Source organism: Pseudorasbora parva, chromosome 1 (genome assembly GCF_024679245.1).
Source record: "Pseudorasbora parva isolate DD20220531a chromosome 1, ASM2467924v1, whole genome shotgun sequence".
NCBI lineage: Eukaryota > Metazoa > Chordata > Actinopteri > Cypriniformes > Gobionidae > Pseudorasbora > Pseudorasbora parva.
This window is the reverse complement of record NC_090172.1, coordinates 4851036-4871150: the sequence shown is the minus strand read 5'-3', so window position 1 is coordinate 4871150 and position 20115 is coordinate 4851036. Positions and strand designations below refer to the sequence as shown.

The 20115-nt window shown below is 37.2% G+C and overlaps 1 protein-coding gene across 6 annotated transcripts in view; it reads right to left on the bottom strand.

The window, feature by feature from the left end:
• The window catches only part of pacsin3 (protein kinase C and casein kinase substrate in neurons 3), a 64169-nt gene that overhangs the window by 11659 nt on the left and 32395 nt on the right, over nt 1-20115 (bottom strand). For 4 of the 6 annotated variants that reach the window (XM_067454740.1, XM_067454502.1, XM_067454619.1 and 1 more), the window contains 8 exons: nt 17836-17936; nt 16313-16469; nt 15179-15414; nt 12973-13128; nt 12174-12349; nt 6388-6508; nt 4097-4227; nt 2225-2272 (listed from right to left, as the gene is read on the bottom strand). In XM_067454740.1, the coding sequence (XP_067310841.1) occupies nt 2225-2272; nt 4097-4227; nt 6388-6508; nt 12174-12349; nt 12973-13128; nt 15179-15414; nt 16313-16469; nt 17836-17889 (1079 nt within the window). In that variant the 5' untranslated portion in view covers nt 17890-17936. The remainder of the gene's footprint in view (nt 1-2224; nt 2273-4096; nt 4228-6387; nt 6509-12173; nt 12350-12972; nt 13129-15178; nt 15415-16312; nt 16470-17835; nt 17937-20115) is intronic. The other 2 variants (XM_067454788.1, XM_067454679.1) reach the window with 1 other exon arrangement.

The window sequence follows — 20115 nt, the reverse complement described above, 5'->3', positions numbered from 1 at the left end:
ACTTAGCAAACTGGCAGTTCCAGTATTAATGTAAAGAATAATCTTCAACTCTGTAATAGAAACTAGCATGTATAAATCTTAATTAATAATCAATTAAAAAGCATTTTAGACCAGTACGATATTACACTATATCCAGGTTGGACCAGTGTTTTAGAAAATGGATAGATGGATGATTCATCTGCGGATGCAGGAATTCAGTCAGCACGACCCTCACAGTGCATCATGGGTATCGAGTGTCCATAGTTGTGTCTGTTGTGTCCATAGCATTTTTGAAGCCTAAAGTGGGCCGTTGCCGTCTTGGCAGCACGTCACTCCCGGATAACTGAAAATGGGCAAAGAGGCGGGGCGAGGGTGGAGCTAAGGTGCTGAAACCACACCCACCTCACTCAGGCATTGTGGCAATCCACCAGTCACTCAAGTGGCCACACCCTTAATTACGCACAACTTTAAGGCTTAATATAATTTAAACGGATTAGTTATTAAAAATATACATACATTTATAAATACATTTAAAAAAATGAAGGTCAAAATTTGTCGTATAGACCAAAACCACTTTTTGTACCAGACTGTAAAAAATGTTTTTTTTCCGTTGTAAAGTTGGGGATTTTAACATGGTGGATACAGATTTAACTGCCTTCTGGAGCCTGTCTCTAGCGATCACTTCAGTGTTGGCTTCAAGAGAGACCACGGGAGATTGCCTCTTGGTTGTTTGCCAATTCTTTGTAATTATTTGTGAAATATACTAGCAATTTCTGAGAGAATTTTTGTTCTACACATTTTTTTTCCCCCAGTTTGATGGAACTACTACTCTAGATTGATAAACTTCTGGTTAAGTGTCTTTAACATATTTTCACTGGGTATTTTTCTTAAACAATGTTTAAGTTTCATGACGAAAACGGGGTGTAAAGTTTATCTCTGTGCAATGTCTTGCCAGATGCTGTGGATAGAGCTTAACTTGTACTGAAACCTGGAACATTCATTCAGTATTTCCTTAAATAAAATCAGTGTAAAGCAGTATTAGCAATGAGGGTCGATTACATATCGATTCTCAGAGGAACCTGCAAAGAGCAAATAAAAAAAATAATTAACTGTTAAAACCTTGATTTAGGCATACAACATTGAACAATCTTTAGCTGGGAACCAACATTCCCAAATGATTGGCTCTCAGAATGGATTGGGATCAAATGAGTTAATTTGATTCGTCTTAATAGCATTATAAACTGATAGATCTCCAAAGTTTCTTATCTTAAAGGGATAGTTATCCCAAAAATAAAAATTCTGTCATCATTTACTCACCGTCATGTTGTTGAGTTTCTTTCTTCTGCTGAACACAAAAGAAGATATTTTGAAGAAAGTTTTTAACCAAGCAGATAGAACAACCATTGACTACCATAGTAGGGAACAAAATACTATGGTAGTCAATGGTTGTTCTATCTGCTTTGTTACAGACATTCTTCAAAATATCTTTTGTGTTCAGCAGAAGAAAGAAATTCAAACAGGTTTGGAACAACATGAGGGTGAGTAAATGATAAGAATTTTTGGTGAACTATCCCTTTAAAGATCTTGTTAGCTCTGTTCCAAAACCTAGTGAGTTGCCTTGCTATCTTCTGCCTACGTAAGCAGAACATATTCTGATCTACAGTAAATGGAACCTCAAAAAGGAATGATTTGGACCACGGCGAATGAGACAAACTCCATTGAAATCAATTACGAGTCTTAAAAGCGAAACTATGTGATGCTCATTTATATATTGTACATCCAATCGAAAGTATCTCTATAGTCACCACTTTTCCCAACTTAAATCGCTCTGCACTGAACTCATCACTCTGCATTTTCAGACTATCTTCTAAGTGAAGGATATATCCAATTCTGCCTTAGAATCTGTATCTGTCATCCGCTTTTTAAGCACAGATCTGAACTTTAATGACTGGATCTGAAGAATGCTTTGGAATAAAAGAGGACATGTATGTCTTGCCAAGTTTTGTTCCAAATCACAAAAAATTAGCCCACCAACATTGTGGTTTTAAAGAACAGTTTACATGGTAACACAATGTCCAGGAAACGGACAGTTCACAGGCTATAAGGCTGTATGATATTGCTGCCTATGTTTGAAACAACCCATGATGCCTGAGAATACTGTCTAGGTAGGCTGCTAACTAGGTTTTAGAACAGAGCTGTTGTCTGTACTCCGAGAGAGGAGGTTAATAAAAAAAATTGCACTGACGGTGCATAGCCACTTAGGTTCTCGTAATAGCCATCCACCTCATGCCACCTGTGGGTTTAAGAGTCAGCAGAGACCAGACTAATAAGCAGGAAGCTGCAGAAGGCCACATTTAATACTGCAATTTAACAGGCATTCCCTGTGTGCCCTGCGAGAGGCTCAAACACTCCACACAAACAGGAGCCATCTATAGTATCTGTACCAGACCTACTCAGTTCTTTCCAGGCACTTCATTAAGCTAATACCTTCGACCTTCCCTGATCCTCTGTTAACATGCTACCCTAACACACACACTTGTTTTTATACAGGTCTATCTTTATGTAGACTCTCCATACACATAAACACACTGAACAAACTGTATATTCTACCCCCCTACAGTAAATCTACCATCACAGTAAACTTTCAGCATTTTTACATTTTCAAAAAACATCACTTGGTATGATTTATAACTGGTTTTCCTCATGGGGCCCGATCAAATGGCCCCCATAATTTTTATATTTTACCATCTTTGAAAGGACCAAATGTCCCCACAATGCATGTTAAACAAGAACGCTCGCTCTCTCGCTCACTTAAAAAAACAAAACAATAACAACCCACCACTTCTGAAGTACAACACTCTAATTAAAAGTTGGATTGTTATTGTAACAGAACATGAAACACACAAATCAGTGTATCCATTTTGGGTGGCTGACAAATTAAAAAAAAGTAAAATCGCACTAAGCAAATATTGTGTAATTCTGTATTTGCTATTGTTAATTTGAATACAGTCATATACAGTGTGAAAAGTTTTAAAAGTACCCATATTTTGTTGCTCAATTAATATGAGGTCATAAAAACTGATTGTATTATTAAAAACAACAACTATACTAAAGAACTAAAACTGCAAGTTTTACATTCACCTACCCATCTTTCTATTATAAAACACTTCTGAATCAACACTGAGGTGGAAGCATTCACTAGCACTATCGGCCTGTTTACACCCGGCATACAGCCGCTCGATCATGAAAAGGCAGTGTGTGTAAATGCCCTCTGAAACGCTTTCGAGGCGGATTTAAATCCCATCACTCAAACCAATTCATGAGACTCAATCGTAACGAATCCGGACAAGCAGGGCCGTGCACAGACATTTTGAGGGGCAGTGGCCTAAACCAAAAAAAGGGGCATTATAAGGGGTTGAGTATCATCTTAATATTGAGAATGAATAAAAAAAACTTTTACAATCATACTGTAAATACAATTGTTAGGCTTTAGTGCTAATTAAATTTTTGTTGTTCTAATTTTTATTCCAAAAAGTTGATTCTGGGCTAATTTGATCTCTTTTCTATTTTTTATTGGAGATTTAAGTCTAGTTTATGTTTTATGTAAATCATGCGCAACAGTTTTTTAATAACAGAATATATTTATGTATAAATATATTTCTGAATAAAAGGCATATTTAACATGATAATAAACAGCTGACTGCCTTCCATTTGTTGAAGATTCAGATGGTAAATATCTTAAGTTGGGCGTCCATCTTAGACATAACATCATAATCATATCATATAATACAAAATATTTAGTTGTTACGATAAAATTGTATTAAATTATTATGGGATCTTATTCAGTCAGTGTTTTCAGATTTATTTACAAGTGTAAACACATCTGTTGTTGAAACCACATACCATGAAAATAGTACGGGAATTGAAAATCGGATTTATATTAATTTGTGGAGACATTTAGCAGGGCAAGAGTAAATGGCAGAGATCAGTAAGAACACATGAAGTGACCAGGCGTAAACAGGCCCTCTGAGAGAATTAAACAACAACAAAAAATAGAAAATAAATATTAGTGAATGTTTCCTGTGTGCATGAGCATTTGAGTGTGTACCAGATGTACCTTGTAGTCTCCTGTGGGGTCCGCGGGGGTTCGTGTCCCGCCGAGACAATATTAGTCAGAGTCACCACGTCATCAGAACGACTGTTTCTTTCCTTTCGACTGATGGATCGGTGCGATTCTGGTGACCACTCCTGTTAAAACACCACATGCACATGTGGGAGAAAAAAAATAAAACAATAAAAAAAAACTCACATGTAATTTGTGTTACAAGTTCCTATAACTCCTATAATAAAGATTTTAATCGTATATTTTAAAAAAAGGCAACACTTTATTTTACAGTTACTGTAGTACTAAATATTAATTATGCATAATTACATGCAACCAACCAAAAGCTAATCCTAAATGAAGTACATGTAGTTAATTCATATTACTCAGTACTTACATGTATATTGTAATAAGGGGACAGAAATAAACGGTTACAATTAAATAATATTTAGTAATATTTTACTAAGCCTTCAGTAACTAGACTGATTTAAATGTCTTCTAACTGTACAGATTAGCTTTTTTAACATTTACTACAAAAATACACACTGCTGATGAAGGAGTCAATCATCCAGGAGATTCTGTTCATGATTCAGATGAATCCTTTTGAGAATGAGAATGAGTTGTCGACTGCATTCTCCATCAAAGTATACATCAACTAAAATGAACTGTTTAGTTTAGAAGCTTTACTATTTTTAATGTTTTTGAAAGAAGTCTCTTCTACTCATCAAGCCTGCTTTTATTTAATCAACAATACAGTAAAAACTGTAATATTGTGCAATTTAAAATACTGTTTTTTATTTGAATATACTTTAAAATATTATGTATTCCTGTGATCAAAGCTGTATTTTCAGCATCATTACTCCAGTGGCACATGATCCTTCAGAACTCATTCTGATATGAGGATTTATTATCAATGCTGGAAACAGTTGTGCTTGATTAATATTTTTTTATAACCCGTGATACTTTTTCAGGATTCATTGATGAATAAAAAGTAAAAAAAAATTCTTTAATTTTTTTTAGCATTTATCTAAAATAGAAATCTTTTACAACAATATACACTACCGTTCAAAAGTTTGGGGTCAGTAATTTTTCTTTTTTATTGAAAGAAAATAACACTTATTTATCAAGGGTGTGTTAAATTGATAAAAAGTTATATTTTCTAACAATAGAAATCTTCACTATTTTGAACTTTTTATTCATCAGTGAATCCTGAAAAATGTATCACAAAATATTACAAACTGTGTCCAACATTAATAATATAATAAGATATGATATATATCTTACTACATAATAAGTAATGATGCTGAAAATACAGCTTTGATCACAGGAATACATAATATTTTAAAGTATATAACATTATAAATCATTACTTTAAATTGTAATAATATCACAGTATTTTTTATTTTTGTATTAATGCAGGCTTGATGAGCAGTAGTTACTTCTACACTTCTGACCGGTACTTTTTCCTAAAAGACTAAAATAAGGTTTAGTTCATTCCAATCAATAAATAGCCTTGTTATTAAAGCAGAACAAAAATACAGACCAGTCACACAATGTGACCGTGACATAACAGCACTTATATTGAGAGAGAGAGAGAGAGAGAGAGAGAGAGAGAGAGAGAGAGAGAGAGAGAGAGAGAGAGAGAGAGAGAGAGAGAGAGAGAGAGTGAGTTCCTGTTTACACGCCATACAAAGAGCTCCAGTGTGCTGGCAGAACAGGGAGGATGCCAGAAGATTCCTCTGAAGGTGTCACTTACCTGAGCAAACTTGACTAAAAGCTTCATTTTTGCTCTGTGATTGCCATTCACTCTCCCACTGCTCGATTAAACATTCACACCGTGGGGGGAATTCGAAATTTCAGAGACACTCTGATTCCACCATTGTGTGTGTGTGTGTGTGTGTGTGTGTGTGTGTGTGTGTGTGTGTGTGTGTGTGTGTGTACAAACATAATTTGCACAAACAGAGGTGCTGACACTGCCACTGTGTGTTTGGGTGTGTTTGTGTTGTGGGGAGGCCTGGGAAGGATCTGCCATTAGGGAGAGGGATCCGACATTCCAGAACCCACTCATGGGCCGTGCAAAGACAACAGCTCATTCACACTCAGCCCATTAGATATTCACCACCACTGGAGGCCGGGGCCCAAAACAGCTCAATGGTTGACGACTCCGCAACACTGTTTGAGTCCGTAAATGTCATATCTTTTCTAAGCAAAAGAAGTTTGTAGACTGGTTTTTACCTGGTAAACGTCTTTCCTGGCATTCTGGGATGAAGCAAATATAATAAACAAAGCAGTATTTTGCACTGTACCTCCAACTGCGGCCAGTTCATGCTCATGCCGGGCCCATGGGTGTTCCTCCACCACCTGAGGTCCTCCGTGTCATTGGCTGCGTTGATGGTCTGGCCGAGGTCTCGGTACAGGGCTCGGAATCTGCATGGGGATTTTCCACATAATCTTGTCAGAACAGGTTTTATTTGTGCACAAGGAAGTGTATGTAAAAAAAAAAAAAAAAAAAATTATATATATATATACATATATATATATATATAAACATCAACTTTGATGGTGCTTGCCAAGACAAACATCGCCATTGCCAATTCTTGTACTTTGGCCAAGCGCCAAATGTGAGTAAAAATCTGCGTTGGCGAGAAAATGAAATGGTGACTATCGCCAGTTGACTGGTAACATTTTACGAATTCTAACAATGCAATGTTGTGAGGACATTAATGTGAACGACGCTCGAGACAGTTGGCGAGCCAGCCCTGTATCGTCACAAAAGTTTAAGGCATGCTAAAATGCAAAAGGGAACTCAAATGCAGTGTGTGATGTTTAGTGTGCACATGCATCTGAAGCACACGCCCAGAAAGCTGTCTCTTAAACAGTGTGTGAATTCTGAAATGAGCTCTGTTTCACGTCTTCTTGCACTTGAACGGACATATTGGCACTAAGTTGTCTAAAAATGTCAGTCTCGGCTTGTATCCTAGTAAACACAATCGTACACAGTTGAGAAAAACAACAAATGCGTATTGGATCAGTATTGGATCTGTGCATTCGCACTTAAAGTGACAGCAGCCTAATATATTTATCCTGCTGTCTGTGTTTTCAATTTTAATCAAACAACAAAAGACAAAGGAAAAAAATGCTCTTGACTGAATAACTTTTGAAACTTTAATTAAGAATTGATCTGTTTAATTTAAACAGTGAAGACTATCTAGTGTTATTTTGCATTTGATTACTTAATTCAATGTCTCTATCCTATACATGTTACTTCTTGTCTTTAATAATGTTTTTAATAATGTTTTAAATTTAATTAGGCTAGTAGTTTTAGCTGTGCTATCGAAATTGGAATAGAGTATTGTGACTTTTCACTGGTATTTAAAAATTTAGCTCCATAACGGACTTGATGGGTGGTAAAAATAGGCTGTACTTTTAAATTCCCTGACACAGAGAAATATATTTTGACGTGTAACACGTCCTGCACAGTGTCATAAACTTTTGGGGGGTACAATGGCTCGTCACTGGGGCATTACCAATAAAAGGACACATTTTTATCTTATATAACCCTAAAAGGTACATAAAAGCAACTTTAGTAGTAGTTATATGCTCACTTAAAAGGTGACAAAATGGGCTTTTACTCAAACTTGGCGTCTATAAAAAAATAATTTGACTAGAGAAAACTTCAACACACACAATGCACTTTTGATTATGCCAGACGATCTAACTGTCTGTGGGCAGGAATACAAAAATGCGGAAGCTCAATCTGTAGTTTTGGCAAAAGCCCTGAAGCTGTCAAAAGTCTGTCGAATCTGGTGTACTTTTTCTGACAAATATGCATGTGGATATCTGGAAGAAGGTAACATGAAGAAAGGGTAGACACTTTTTATTTACATGTTTATTTACTTTTACTGGAGCAATAATTTATTAGGGTTACTGTACTCATACAAAGGACTGGTGGTTAAAGTACACAAATCAAGTACTGGAGTATAAGCAACTGTTTTCAATTTTACTTGAGTAAAAGTACAAATAGTAGTTAAGTACATTCAATATCAAGTGCATAAGTAAACGATCAACGTTTATTATTTATTCTATAATATTCAATAAGAAAGATTAGTGGAGATAATTTATATGGATTGAGCTGGAAATAAGATTTGATTTTATAATCAATTATTTAACTAAATGAAACTAAATTACAATAAATGTGTAAATGTGGTATAAAAACGCACTGCACAGGACAGGTGCCACATGGGGCAAAATGCATTAACAGGAAGGTTATGCTAAAATACTAGTTATATAATTTCCAGCTGGCAGGAGGCAAGATGCATGGATGTTAATTTGCGTTATTTTACCTAAAACAGAGAAATGTCCACATTCATGCATTTCAGTTCAATTAAGGCAAGGGAAGTCTTTTTAAGACCATTTATATAAAAAATAATACATATTTCACGTCCCTACCAACAAAATGTTCTTCTCCATTGCTTGTTGCTTGAGGTCTGTGTTGTGTTGTGTTGCAGTATGGTTGTGATCTTCATTTACTGAAGGCATCACGGGTTCGCAGTATTTGAATATGAACCGGAGCTGCGTTGGGTTCGCAATTATTGGTACCGCCACTCTTTATTTATACCAAGTTATTTAATCAAAATAATCGTGGTTGACAAATGAAACTTTTGAGGAAAAATACAATACAGCGAAGTTACATACAGCACAATTTTTAAGATCCAGAAATCAAAATTCAAGACTTTTTCCAAGTCTTTTTAAGGTATTATTTCCAAATGAATACATTTAATGTTTTTAAGGCTTTTTAAGACCCCGCGGGAACCCTCTAATATCCATGTTCTTAATCAGGGAGTCAATTGTATTAGTCTGATTCACAAATTAATTGTTCAGGGCTGCGATACCCAGAAGCAACCATTCAACAGGTAAACTGAAAAGAATCAGCTCTCTCAAGAATTGGACATTGCTCTCATACGTCTCAGAGGAGGTGGGGATTTTCTCAGTTCAAAATAATGAGGAATGATATGTTGTAATGGAGTAAAAAATATGATATTATGCTTTGGAATGTAATGAAATGTTTCCAAAACAAAAATCCTCTGATAAAGTACAGAATACAGATACTTGAAAAATACTTCAGACCAGAAGTATAGTAACGAAATAAGCTACAAAAGATACAAAGCTGGTAAAGCTGGTAGAAAATCGGTGATCTTATCCTTAGAGGTACTACTAGCATCCTGTCGACAAGTTTTGTATGGCCAAGTACTGCTCACATTTTCTTTAAATCTAGTTCTTTTGTCAAAGTCATTTTCATAGCCACTGCTACCAGAACAAAAGGGCCAGAGAACATTAAGTACCATGGAAATTCAAAGAATGAGGGAGGGATAAAGCAAACACAAAGATTCCTGTACATGAAACTAAACTATATGATTAACACACAGCTCTGCACCAGCCCTGTAATTAAAGCTCAACAAAACTGTGCAGAGACAGGTTTGAAGGGTGTTGTTTGTGTTGCTATTCTGAACATGTAACTCCACGCTGATTGAGCGAACACAGATTAACTATTTGCTCATTGATTAAAAATCGAACAAAAAGCACAGTTGCCCTAGCTTTCAGCTCTTGTGAAATGACCCTGGTTAATGGTCAACGACATGCTCAGAATTCCTCATTAAGTAAACAAAATGATAGCAGAGAGCACGGAAAAAACAAATAAGCACTTATTAATGGTTAACATTCTTCATTTATTTCAGTTCTCAGATATATGACATAAATGACCACAAACTATTTCGAGAGCCCGAGGATATTGATATGGCCTTTATAAATGAGGACTCGACATTGAGAAACGTTTGAGACAGAGCTTTTCATTGCACAACTCACAACTACGCCAACATCTGTGCCTGTCAGTCTCTCAGTGGCTCGTTTCAAACTCTAATGAGTGCCCTAACTAGACAGCATTTTTAGGTATCATGACTATTTTCTGGCACCATGACAAAGCCAAGAGGATTGTCGACTAAAAATATAATTTCATTCAGAAAATATTAAATCAATTATTAACAATGAATGATTATTAGAATACTGCATATTTACAATTGCACACATTTTGAAAACACATCTTTTAAAAAATGGTTTTATGGAGTTTTTGTCTTTTGGAAAGTTTTTGTCAGCTGAGCATTCGGTATGTTGTTAAACATCAGTACAATCCACTGAACACACTGTACTCACAGCCTCGTTTTCAAAAGTTAAATATGGCGCTACCCTGATTAACTCGATTGGAAGCTGCCTTTAAAGACATTTTAGCCAAATTCTGTAAACGTATCACAGGTATACTGTTTGGATAAGGAAATTTCAAAATGCATAATGACTAGCTCAGAGTGAAATCTTAGCTAAGGTGGTGGATAGTTAAGAGAAATGCATATTACAGCATACTGTATTCAATATCGGAAAGTATTGATCGATATTACTGTAATCTAATTAAAAATGAACAATTTTACTTAATGTGTGTGTTGTGCATTTATTATGCAATATTATTAAAGGGTAAGTTCACACAAAAATGAAATGTCATCAATGACTCACCCTAATATCGTTTCACACCCGTAAGACCTCTTCATCTTCAGAACACAGTTTAAGATATTTTATGTTTAGTCCGAGAGCTTTTCTGTTCCTTCAATGAAAGTGTATGCACACTATACTGTGCATGACCAGAAAGGGAATAAAAACATCATCAAAGTAGTCCATATGTGACATCAGTGGGTTAATTACAATCTCTGGAATCCAAAATACATTTCTTAATAATTATAATTTGTTACATTTATATAGCGCTTTTCTATGCACTCAAAGCAGTTTACATGCAGAAAGGGGGATTCTCCTCAACCACCACCAGTGTGCAGCACCACCTGAATGATGCGACGGCAGCCATATTGTGCCAGAACGACCACCACACACCAGCTTATGGTGGAGAGGAGTGATTAAGCCAATCATTATATATAGGGATTATTAGTAGGCCATGGTAGACAGAGGCCAATGGGCAAATTTGGCCAGGATACCGGGGTTACACCCCTACTCTTTATTGAAGGACATCCTGGGATTTTTAACGACCACAGAGAGTCAGGACCTAGGTTTAACGTCTCATCCGAAAGAGGGATGAGACCAAAAATATGAAACCATATTTTGGTCAAAAAATTACAAAAACTACGACTTTATTCAGCATTGTTTTCTCTTCCGGTTTTGTTTTCAATCCTCAAATAAAGATTCAAACAGTTATTAATCAGCGTATTGATTCATGATTGTGATTGCGTGTCAAACTGCTGAAATCACGTGACATGATGGCGATCCGAATCACCAATTGAGGTCACATATGGACTACTTTGATGATGTTTTTATTCCCTTTCTGGACATGGACAGTATAGTGTGCATACACTTGCATACGCTCTCGGACTAAATATAAAATTTCTTAAACTGTGTTCTGAAGATGAACGGAGGTCTTACGGGTGTGGAACGACATTAGGGGGAGTCATTAATGACATCAATTTCCTTTTTGGCTGAACTAACCCTTTAAAGAGTCATTAGCAACATTAGGCCCTGTTTACAGCTAGTATTAAGATGTGTTTTGGTCAATCAGGAATGGTTAGAGAACTTCAGACCAAACTTGGGTCTCCAGCCGTCAAAGTTTAAATCCCGCCTGGCTCGCGCTCTTCCCATAATGTTCCCGCATCAGGTCAGTAGACGGAGAGAAGACGGTCTTTTGTGGCTGTTTGAACACATTCGACCACATGAGCGTCTACACTACGAAAGCAATCCGGTCCAATGTGTTTCCCACTACCTCTGGACGGGGCCAAAAGTGGACAATCTTAAAACGTCCTAGACCCGTTTACACCTGTATGTAGTGTCATCCACTTGTGATCTGATCGATCAAAACCAAAACTGGCATCTTAATACCAGTGTAAAAGGAGCCTTAGATTCTATTGGAGTCTACTCTAAATCACTGTTTGGTTGGTACATGTGAACGACCATTAACGGACTTGCTGCTGACACAAAGTGTTTCAAATCCAACATATTATTTAGCACACTGTCCTAGAAGATAAGTGTCTGTGCAGACTGAGGGACTAACCCGTCATTGTTGGAGAGGTCCATGTGCTGGTGTATGTCCTGAAGAACTTCTTTAAAAAAGCGCAACCTCTTCTTTTCGGCCTCCTGGGTGATTTCAAACACTTGCTCCATGTCCTCCATGTAACGTGGGTTACAGCGATTCAGCTCATCTAGGGCTCTCTCATAACGCTCCTTAGCCTGAGGAAATACATCCCAAAAAATTATATAAGCAAGTCATGGGAGACAGTCTACAAGGTCACTACCAAAGATCAAAATTTCCTGTTCAGAATACATCTAGAGGACCAATGAATATTCACAAGGTTGTTGAAACTAAAGGAGAAAGCCGTACATCACATTGGATCAAAGCATCGTCTAAATGAAATGTACCAATATGAATTTCATGACTTTCTGAAAGAGACAACAAGTCTGCTTTTATAAATTATGGAAAAACAATGCCTTTAAATAAATAAAATCAGGTGGCATTTCTCTTTACACCTTTGAGAAGGCAGAAACTGAAGGCATTAAGTGTAGTTTTGTGAATGAAACTACACACTCAACATGTTGTTCACACCCATAATTTACCATTGTCACAGCAAGCCCAAATACATCATCACAGGGGCCTTCCTATTGGCACTTGCAACAAGCAAGCCTCGTCTTGTCTACGTTTTTTGGAAATTCTGTCATTCGCCATCCATCTCCTTCCACTCAGAAACGGACACTTGTTGACAAGCTTTCCATTCAGTGATTACCAGCTTAATGGAAAATCCTCACAAAACTAAAATGGCCAAAAACTGTTGCAACTGTGCTTTTTCTCACGGTACCTTCTCTGCCTCTTGGGTGCATTTCTCCAGGCGATCCGTGAACTTGCGGACCTCCTCTTGGGATTTGGTGGTGTCAGCCTTGGCATGAGTTTCACGGGTCAATGCCGTGCGCTCTTCCTTCCGGGCTTGGTGGTAACTTTTTTTGGTAGACTCCACCTATCACAGAGAAAATATTTACACACCCATACTATTTACTCATTACTAAACACACTGGTACTTAGTGTAATATATGGTTCTCTTTAAACACTGAAATAAAGACTCTGCCATCATCTATTCACCCTAATATTACCCTGAACCTGTATAATTGGTTGAGATTGCGAGATCTTCATTTCATTCTGTTTCTAATGTTAAGCTATCATATAGCATTTGAAGACTATGAATGCAACAAACAAACCAAATGGACCAGCCAAATGTTGTTTCTGCAGGTTTATGAAGGTAAATTTAAGACTTGCACTTTTTAAGACCAAGTAAATAAAATGTAAGGAATAATTAAGAAATTATTTATTTTTACAAAAAAGTATCTTTGATTACCCTGCGCACAAACTGAGGAATAGGGAAATAACTGTGCCTTCTGATCACAAAAATGATGTTTTATCTCAGCATGTTTGTCTTGTTTTCCAATGCAAATGTCTAAAGATTCTTATATCAAGATGCATTTACTGGAGATACAAAATGACAAAATATTAAGTCTTGTTTTATGTGAAATTGATCAAAATTAAGTTTATGATTAAAACAAGAACAAATATCTGCCAATGGGCTCAGAAAATATCAGCTTAATTCAAAGGTGAGTTTTAAAACAGATATTTCTAGGGATGCACGATATATTGGCCCCTATATCGGTATTGGCCAATATATGTTTGTTTTAATGTTATCATTATCGGCCCGATAAGAACATTTGGCTGATATCTTAAAGGTGTACTATGCAACTTTTCGTCCACTGGAGGGCGCCTAGTCTAAACGGCTCGCGAGTACCGGGACTTTTATTATGACGGGACGGGACACAGTCGCCGGGCGCTCGCACTTCCGCTTTTTCTGGTCAGGTAAAAACAGCTATTTTTATCATATCAGATACGTTTAAGGGGCCAAGGGCTTCGGCCATCCGTCCGCTCTCTTCCCTGAACTGAAATTAAGTAGTGGGCTGTACTTTCCACACGATTGACATCAGGTTCAAGTACGCCCACAAGCCGTGCGAGTTATTCGTGTATTCCAGGTTGGCTGGTGGTTATGTTGCCCGCATACCGCCTCCCATGGCCGAGACTGGTATTACGATGCCTGTCGGGCCGGGGCTAGTAATGCTATTGCTAATTAAGGTTGATATCTCTGCAGCATTAAAACTTGATTTTTGAAAAATGTTTAATGACATCATAGCCCTTATTTCTTCTCGTTCTTTTGATGCGTGTAGGTCATTTTTTGGATATTTTTACCTCAATTTTTACACATGGCACCTTTAAAGCCGATAAATAATGGATTATTTCCTTCAGCTGAGACACTTCAGATGCGCACTGTTCGCCAAGATGGGTTTGAATTGCTTGAAATTCAAAAAAAGAAAAGAAAAAAACGTTTCAAGCACAAGTCATAAAGGCTGTATAAAATTAAAGCGAGAAATCATTATAATGTTTTGCTTGGGTCATGGGTTTTAATGATGAGACTTTTGATTTTCTATCAGGCTCTCAAAAAATATATAACAATTTGGATTTAGATTTATCGGCAAATATATCGGTTATCAGTTTTCATATATAAAGAGTTATCAGTTGTTGGCCAAAATATTCATTTTGGTGCATCCCTAACATTTTCATTTATTTTTATTTGCATCTCAAGTAAATCTATCTTTATTAAAACATTTTTAGATATTTGTATTGAAAAACAGGATAAATACTGAGGAAGTTACTAATTTCTTGCAATGCATGCAACATTTAGCACCATGACCTTCTGCTCTGTTTTAAGGGTGAATTAAAACTTAAGACCCTCAGAAACCCTTTTTGGTCATTTTTGGTGCTTGACAATCACTGTTCACTATCTACTTGTTGCATGGGAAAAAAGTATATTTCTGGCATTCGTCTAAATGGTAACACTTAACAAAAAGTGCAACTAACAATGAAAACAAAACAAGACAGACAAAGTGGAGTTAAACTCTGATCTCTCCGCCGTCATTTAACGGATGAAATCCATACTAATGGCGTAATATTCAGCAGAGGAGGAAACTCACATCCTTCAGTTTTCGGACCCAGGGTTTCTGGGCCTTACGAAAGCCTTCATCGGCATCTTTGGTCTCACGGAATCCACCAATCATTTGCTTGTGGAAAGCATCCTTCTGCCAGTTTTTAATCTTTTCACTGTCCTCATCAACCAATTTCTCTTTTAGCTCCATATGGATCTCACTGAGTCTGTCTGCCGCATTCATGAAAGCATGCCAGGCCTTTTCCAGAGTCCCATACTGTGAGCCTGCAGGAGAGAAAACAGGAGTTAGCTTTATCTGTCAGTTTATAACACTGAATAGTCGGTTCTGGCCCAACTTAAAAAAAAAAAAAAAACACCCTAAGTTTGTATAATATTCTTCTCTCTAGATACACGTGTTGCCCCACTTATTATAATTTTAGGTCAGTGTGTCTGCCTCTTTAAGGTCACATGGTTTGGTTACTGAATATGTGGCCAGCCTGAGGCTCTCGCAGGGAGGTAATCCACTCATATCCACGACTTTTCTTAAGGTCAATACAAGATACAGTGGCTTTGTTTACACTACCTACATTTACAGTTTGTTTTTTCAAATCCAACTTTTAGGAGCCACTGTTCATACGTTATTTTTGCTGAAAACACCAAGCAAAATACAGAATTGACTGGAAAAATTGTATTTTCATTTTTCATGAATCATTATGATTGGTCACCCAGCCTTTATGCCTGTCTGTGAGTTTTGCAAATATCTAACCAATGAAAAGTATTAAAAAGAGCCTAAACCTCGACTTGTGACTAAACCTTGTAACTCCATTGGATCCTCAAACTGTCAGTCAAACTCATAACCCCACCCACCTCTATTTTGAATGCATTTTGGACCATCTCTTCTTGTTTGCAATGCAATGCACAGTAACATGACTTCATAGATCACTGAGAGCCGGCATAAGCAACAGAGGCAGCATTAATCTACATTACATTCATACATTCTTTTCCCCAAACCATGTGAAACTATTAAGGTGGGCACTGACAGGGTGCACTAAAAGGTCAGACAGATGTATAATTGTTTAACAGAGGCACTTATCAGCTCATCAGTATATAATGTGTTGATGTGACTGAAGAGGAATGCTTCTACTTTAAGAAGATGGCCTATGAGACTCAAAGGCACACTGACCTTTCTCCACAACACCCCTCCATTTCCTGGCCCAATCACTCAGCTGCTGGGAATAGCCTTTCTCAATCTTGGCTCGCTCCTGGAAGCAGCTGACCAGCTCGTTGCAGAGCTTGTATCCATCGTCAATGCGCTTAACCGTCCTCTTGTAGTTCCCAGGCTAACCAATGAAAGTCATGTTAGAGAGTCATACTAAAACGTTTCACACAGATTCATTTCTGACTCAATGATCTGATCATAGCAATTAACAACTAGGAATATCAGGGATTAATTACATTTCAGTCACATAAAGGTTAACCATTACATTTTAGAATTTGATTCATTATGACTCCTAGGGGCGAGTGGAGTAAACCAAGCCATTTTTAACTTGAGTTCTCCTCAAAGCAAAGAGAAACGAGATAAAAAATACTATTGTGGTAATCAAGTGAAATGAAAATCTATAAACAGACATTCATGACAAATCTAAAAAATAAAAAACAACACAACTTGATTCACATTTGGGGTAAGTTGTGTCATGTGAAAGGTTTAAAGCTGAATTATAAAGGAAATATATTAATGATTTATATTTCAAATAAATATAAATGTATATGTGTATAAAGGAGAAAAAACTGTTAACTACATGGTCAAATCTCAAAAGTCTTATTATGCGGCTTATTATTTAAATTATTTAATAGTCATAATACTAGAAGTGAAACAATGTTAACATTTTCTAATAATGTAGCATTTGAAGCACTATTACTTGAGCCATTGACACAGCTTACCCCACTTTGGCACACTATACCCCAGTTATCTTTTTAGAAGAAAAAAAAGTTGCATGCATGCAGGCAAAATAGGATGTATCCAACTATTATAGTTTATATGAGGTGATGATAAAACAATCCAGCAGTTAAGATTAGCTATATAGTAAACCGTAGCTTACCCTGAGTGTACTCTGTGTATTTGGGTAAGGATGAATATACTTATAGTAGTTGTGTAATTCATTATTAATTTATTAATTAACTCAAGTTATATTGTGGTGATATTGAGAATGATGAAACTTGTGAGGTACTGTTAAATTTATAACGATTCAGTGAAGCACATAAAGGGTTAAAAAAATGAAAAATTTCTGAGGAGTTAATTAAAAGTAGCTATTGCAAAAATACTTTATACATTATGCACCATATACAATGTGTTAAGTCCTCCAGTGTGTAACAAGCCAAAGGCAACTTTTTCGCAGGAAACGAAAATGTCCATGTGATGAAAAATGGAGGGACAAAAAACCCGAACCTGAAGGCAAAAATGAACCCTTTACTTTCACTTTACTATTTAAGAGCCCTTCATATCTGTTAGTTTTCTCCAAGGCAAGTACAGACCTGACCAAGCATGCAACAGTAGAGCAGAAAGCTTTTAGCGAGCTCTTGGAAATGTCGGATCTGCAGGGATCCGCTCCTTTAGTCTCTAACTCCCTGGCTGGACGCCACAGCATGCGGCCCACTCTGCCAGGGAGATTTGTGTGAATGTGTGCACTTGTGGTCAGGGATACTAACCTCCCAGAAGCTGTCCCAGCTCCCAACGTCTTGCAGATCGCCGTTGGAAGACATTTTGGGGTCGTCCTTGCAGCACGGAATGATGGCGGCTGTCTGTTAAACTGGGAAGAACAAGTCATGAAATCAAATAGAGCCAACAACTGTAGTAATAACACACAAATAAACTAGTTCATCCGGTCTCTGCTCTACATGGCACATATCCTCAAGTTCAATCCCAAAAGTAAGCAGTGGCAAATCATACGGAATATATTCCATAGACATTTCGCTACGGTCTGGCCAGGAACCCCTCGTGACCCAACGCTCCTTGGCCTCTACAGTTAAGACATCTGCCCAGGCACAGTAATCCTGTATTCCCATACAGAAAGGAAGCCAGCGTAGGCCAGTCTCACCTCTGAGCGGCTTTGTGTCTGCCTAAGGCAACCTAGGTGAGGCAGAAGCCTCTCTGCTGGGTGGAGTCGCAAAAAAAGCAAATGATGCCACAGTCACCCAGGTCCTCCCACTAATTTGTTCCTGGTTGAATGTTAAGTACATTTTAAAATATAGTTTTTTTTTTTTTTTTTGGCATTGATGATTCCAAGAAGAACCTTTATAAGGTATAGTTCACCCAAAAATGTATTATCCCATAATTTACTCACCCTCAAGCCATCTTAGAAGACATTATATCATATGAGTAATATTAAAAATGTCCCGGCTAATCCAAGCTTTATAATGGCAGTGAATAGGAGCCCAAAATTTGAAGCCCCAAAAAGTGCATCCATCCATTATAAAAATGCTTAGTGCTGGGTTAATAAAGGCCTTAAGTGGATTGATGGGTTTTTGTGAGAAAAACATCCATATTTAAAACTTTATAATGTAAAATATCTAGCTTCCGGTGGGCCACCTTCCGTATTCAGTTTATGAAGAAAGTGTAAAGCCTCTCGCAGCTCAAAACGCTTATGCCACATCTGACGTCCGTCACGTCAGTTAGACTTTTTTCCATTAATTGAATATGGAAGGCGGTCTGCTGAAAGCTAGATATTTTACTTTATAAAGTTTTAAATATGGATATTTTTCTTACACAAACCCATCAATTCGCTTCAAAAGGCCTTGTTCCCATTAACTCCCATTACAAAGCTTGGATTAGCCAGGACATTTGTTTAATAGAACTCCATTTTGTCTAAAAGAAGAATGTTATATTTACCCAAGATGGCTTGACGGTGAGTAAATCATGACGTACATTTACATTTTTTGGTGAACTGTCGCTTTAACATCCATGGAACCATTCATTGCATAAGAAGGTTCTTTACAGTGGTAAAAAAACAAAAGTATACTATTTATACTAAAGCTGTGGTCACACATTAACAATTTTTCACCAAAATATCATGGACAATGAGACCATTGTCTCTTGTCAATACCATAGCAATGCATTGTCATAGATATTGACCAAAAATGTATGCACCTCTTGATGGAAATAAGTCCAGCACTCCGTAAAGTCTCATCCAGCACATCCCAAAGACTTTAAATTAGTTTAAGGTCTGGCTGTTTAAGACACAACTCCATCAATAAGGGTTGAAAGATATGTTGCCTAGACATATAACATGCTAGAAACAAAATAAACCGCAATAATGGTCAAATCATTGACTCTTAAGAGTTTGCCTATTTAAATCCAGCATTTCAGCAATAAAAAATCTTATTTTTAGGCTGGGAGTTTATAAAGCACAGCTCACAAATAACTTAATTTCAAACCAAGCTGTTTTCTGTTTGTCAGAATAGTAAATTCAAGTACTAGAAGGTTCTTTGGGGAACCCAAAATGGTTATTCTACAGCTTTTCTGTAAAAATCATAGACAGTAAAAGAAACGGAAAGAGCGTTCCTATAGACTTCAACGGCGGAAAGTGAGGTCAACTAGAAGCACTCACTTCCTGATGGCTGAGCGAACTGCGCAGGCTCAGACTGAGCTTGACGACGTAGATGTGACGTGAGCCTCCTGTCTGACAGCTGTAGGTCTTCTAGTAGTTGTGGAAAGTGAAATCTGAATCACGTTGTTTAAATGTTTTCTCCCGTTGCTTTTGGCTCACTATCGGCTTCTCCCCATTCTTCTCCCTTGACTTTATGCCTCATAGACAGTAAAAGATTGCTCCCGAGCGTCTCCTCCTGTCTATACGGTAATTTCTCAACTGTGCGACAGTGGCGTTGGTTATGACAATCATTAGCCTAGTTTAACAAAAACAGCTTCTACGGGGCGATAGTGTAAGATACAAGGTAATGGAGCCTTTTATGCATTGTCGTGTTTCTTTAGAA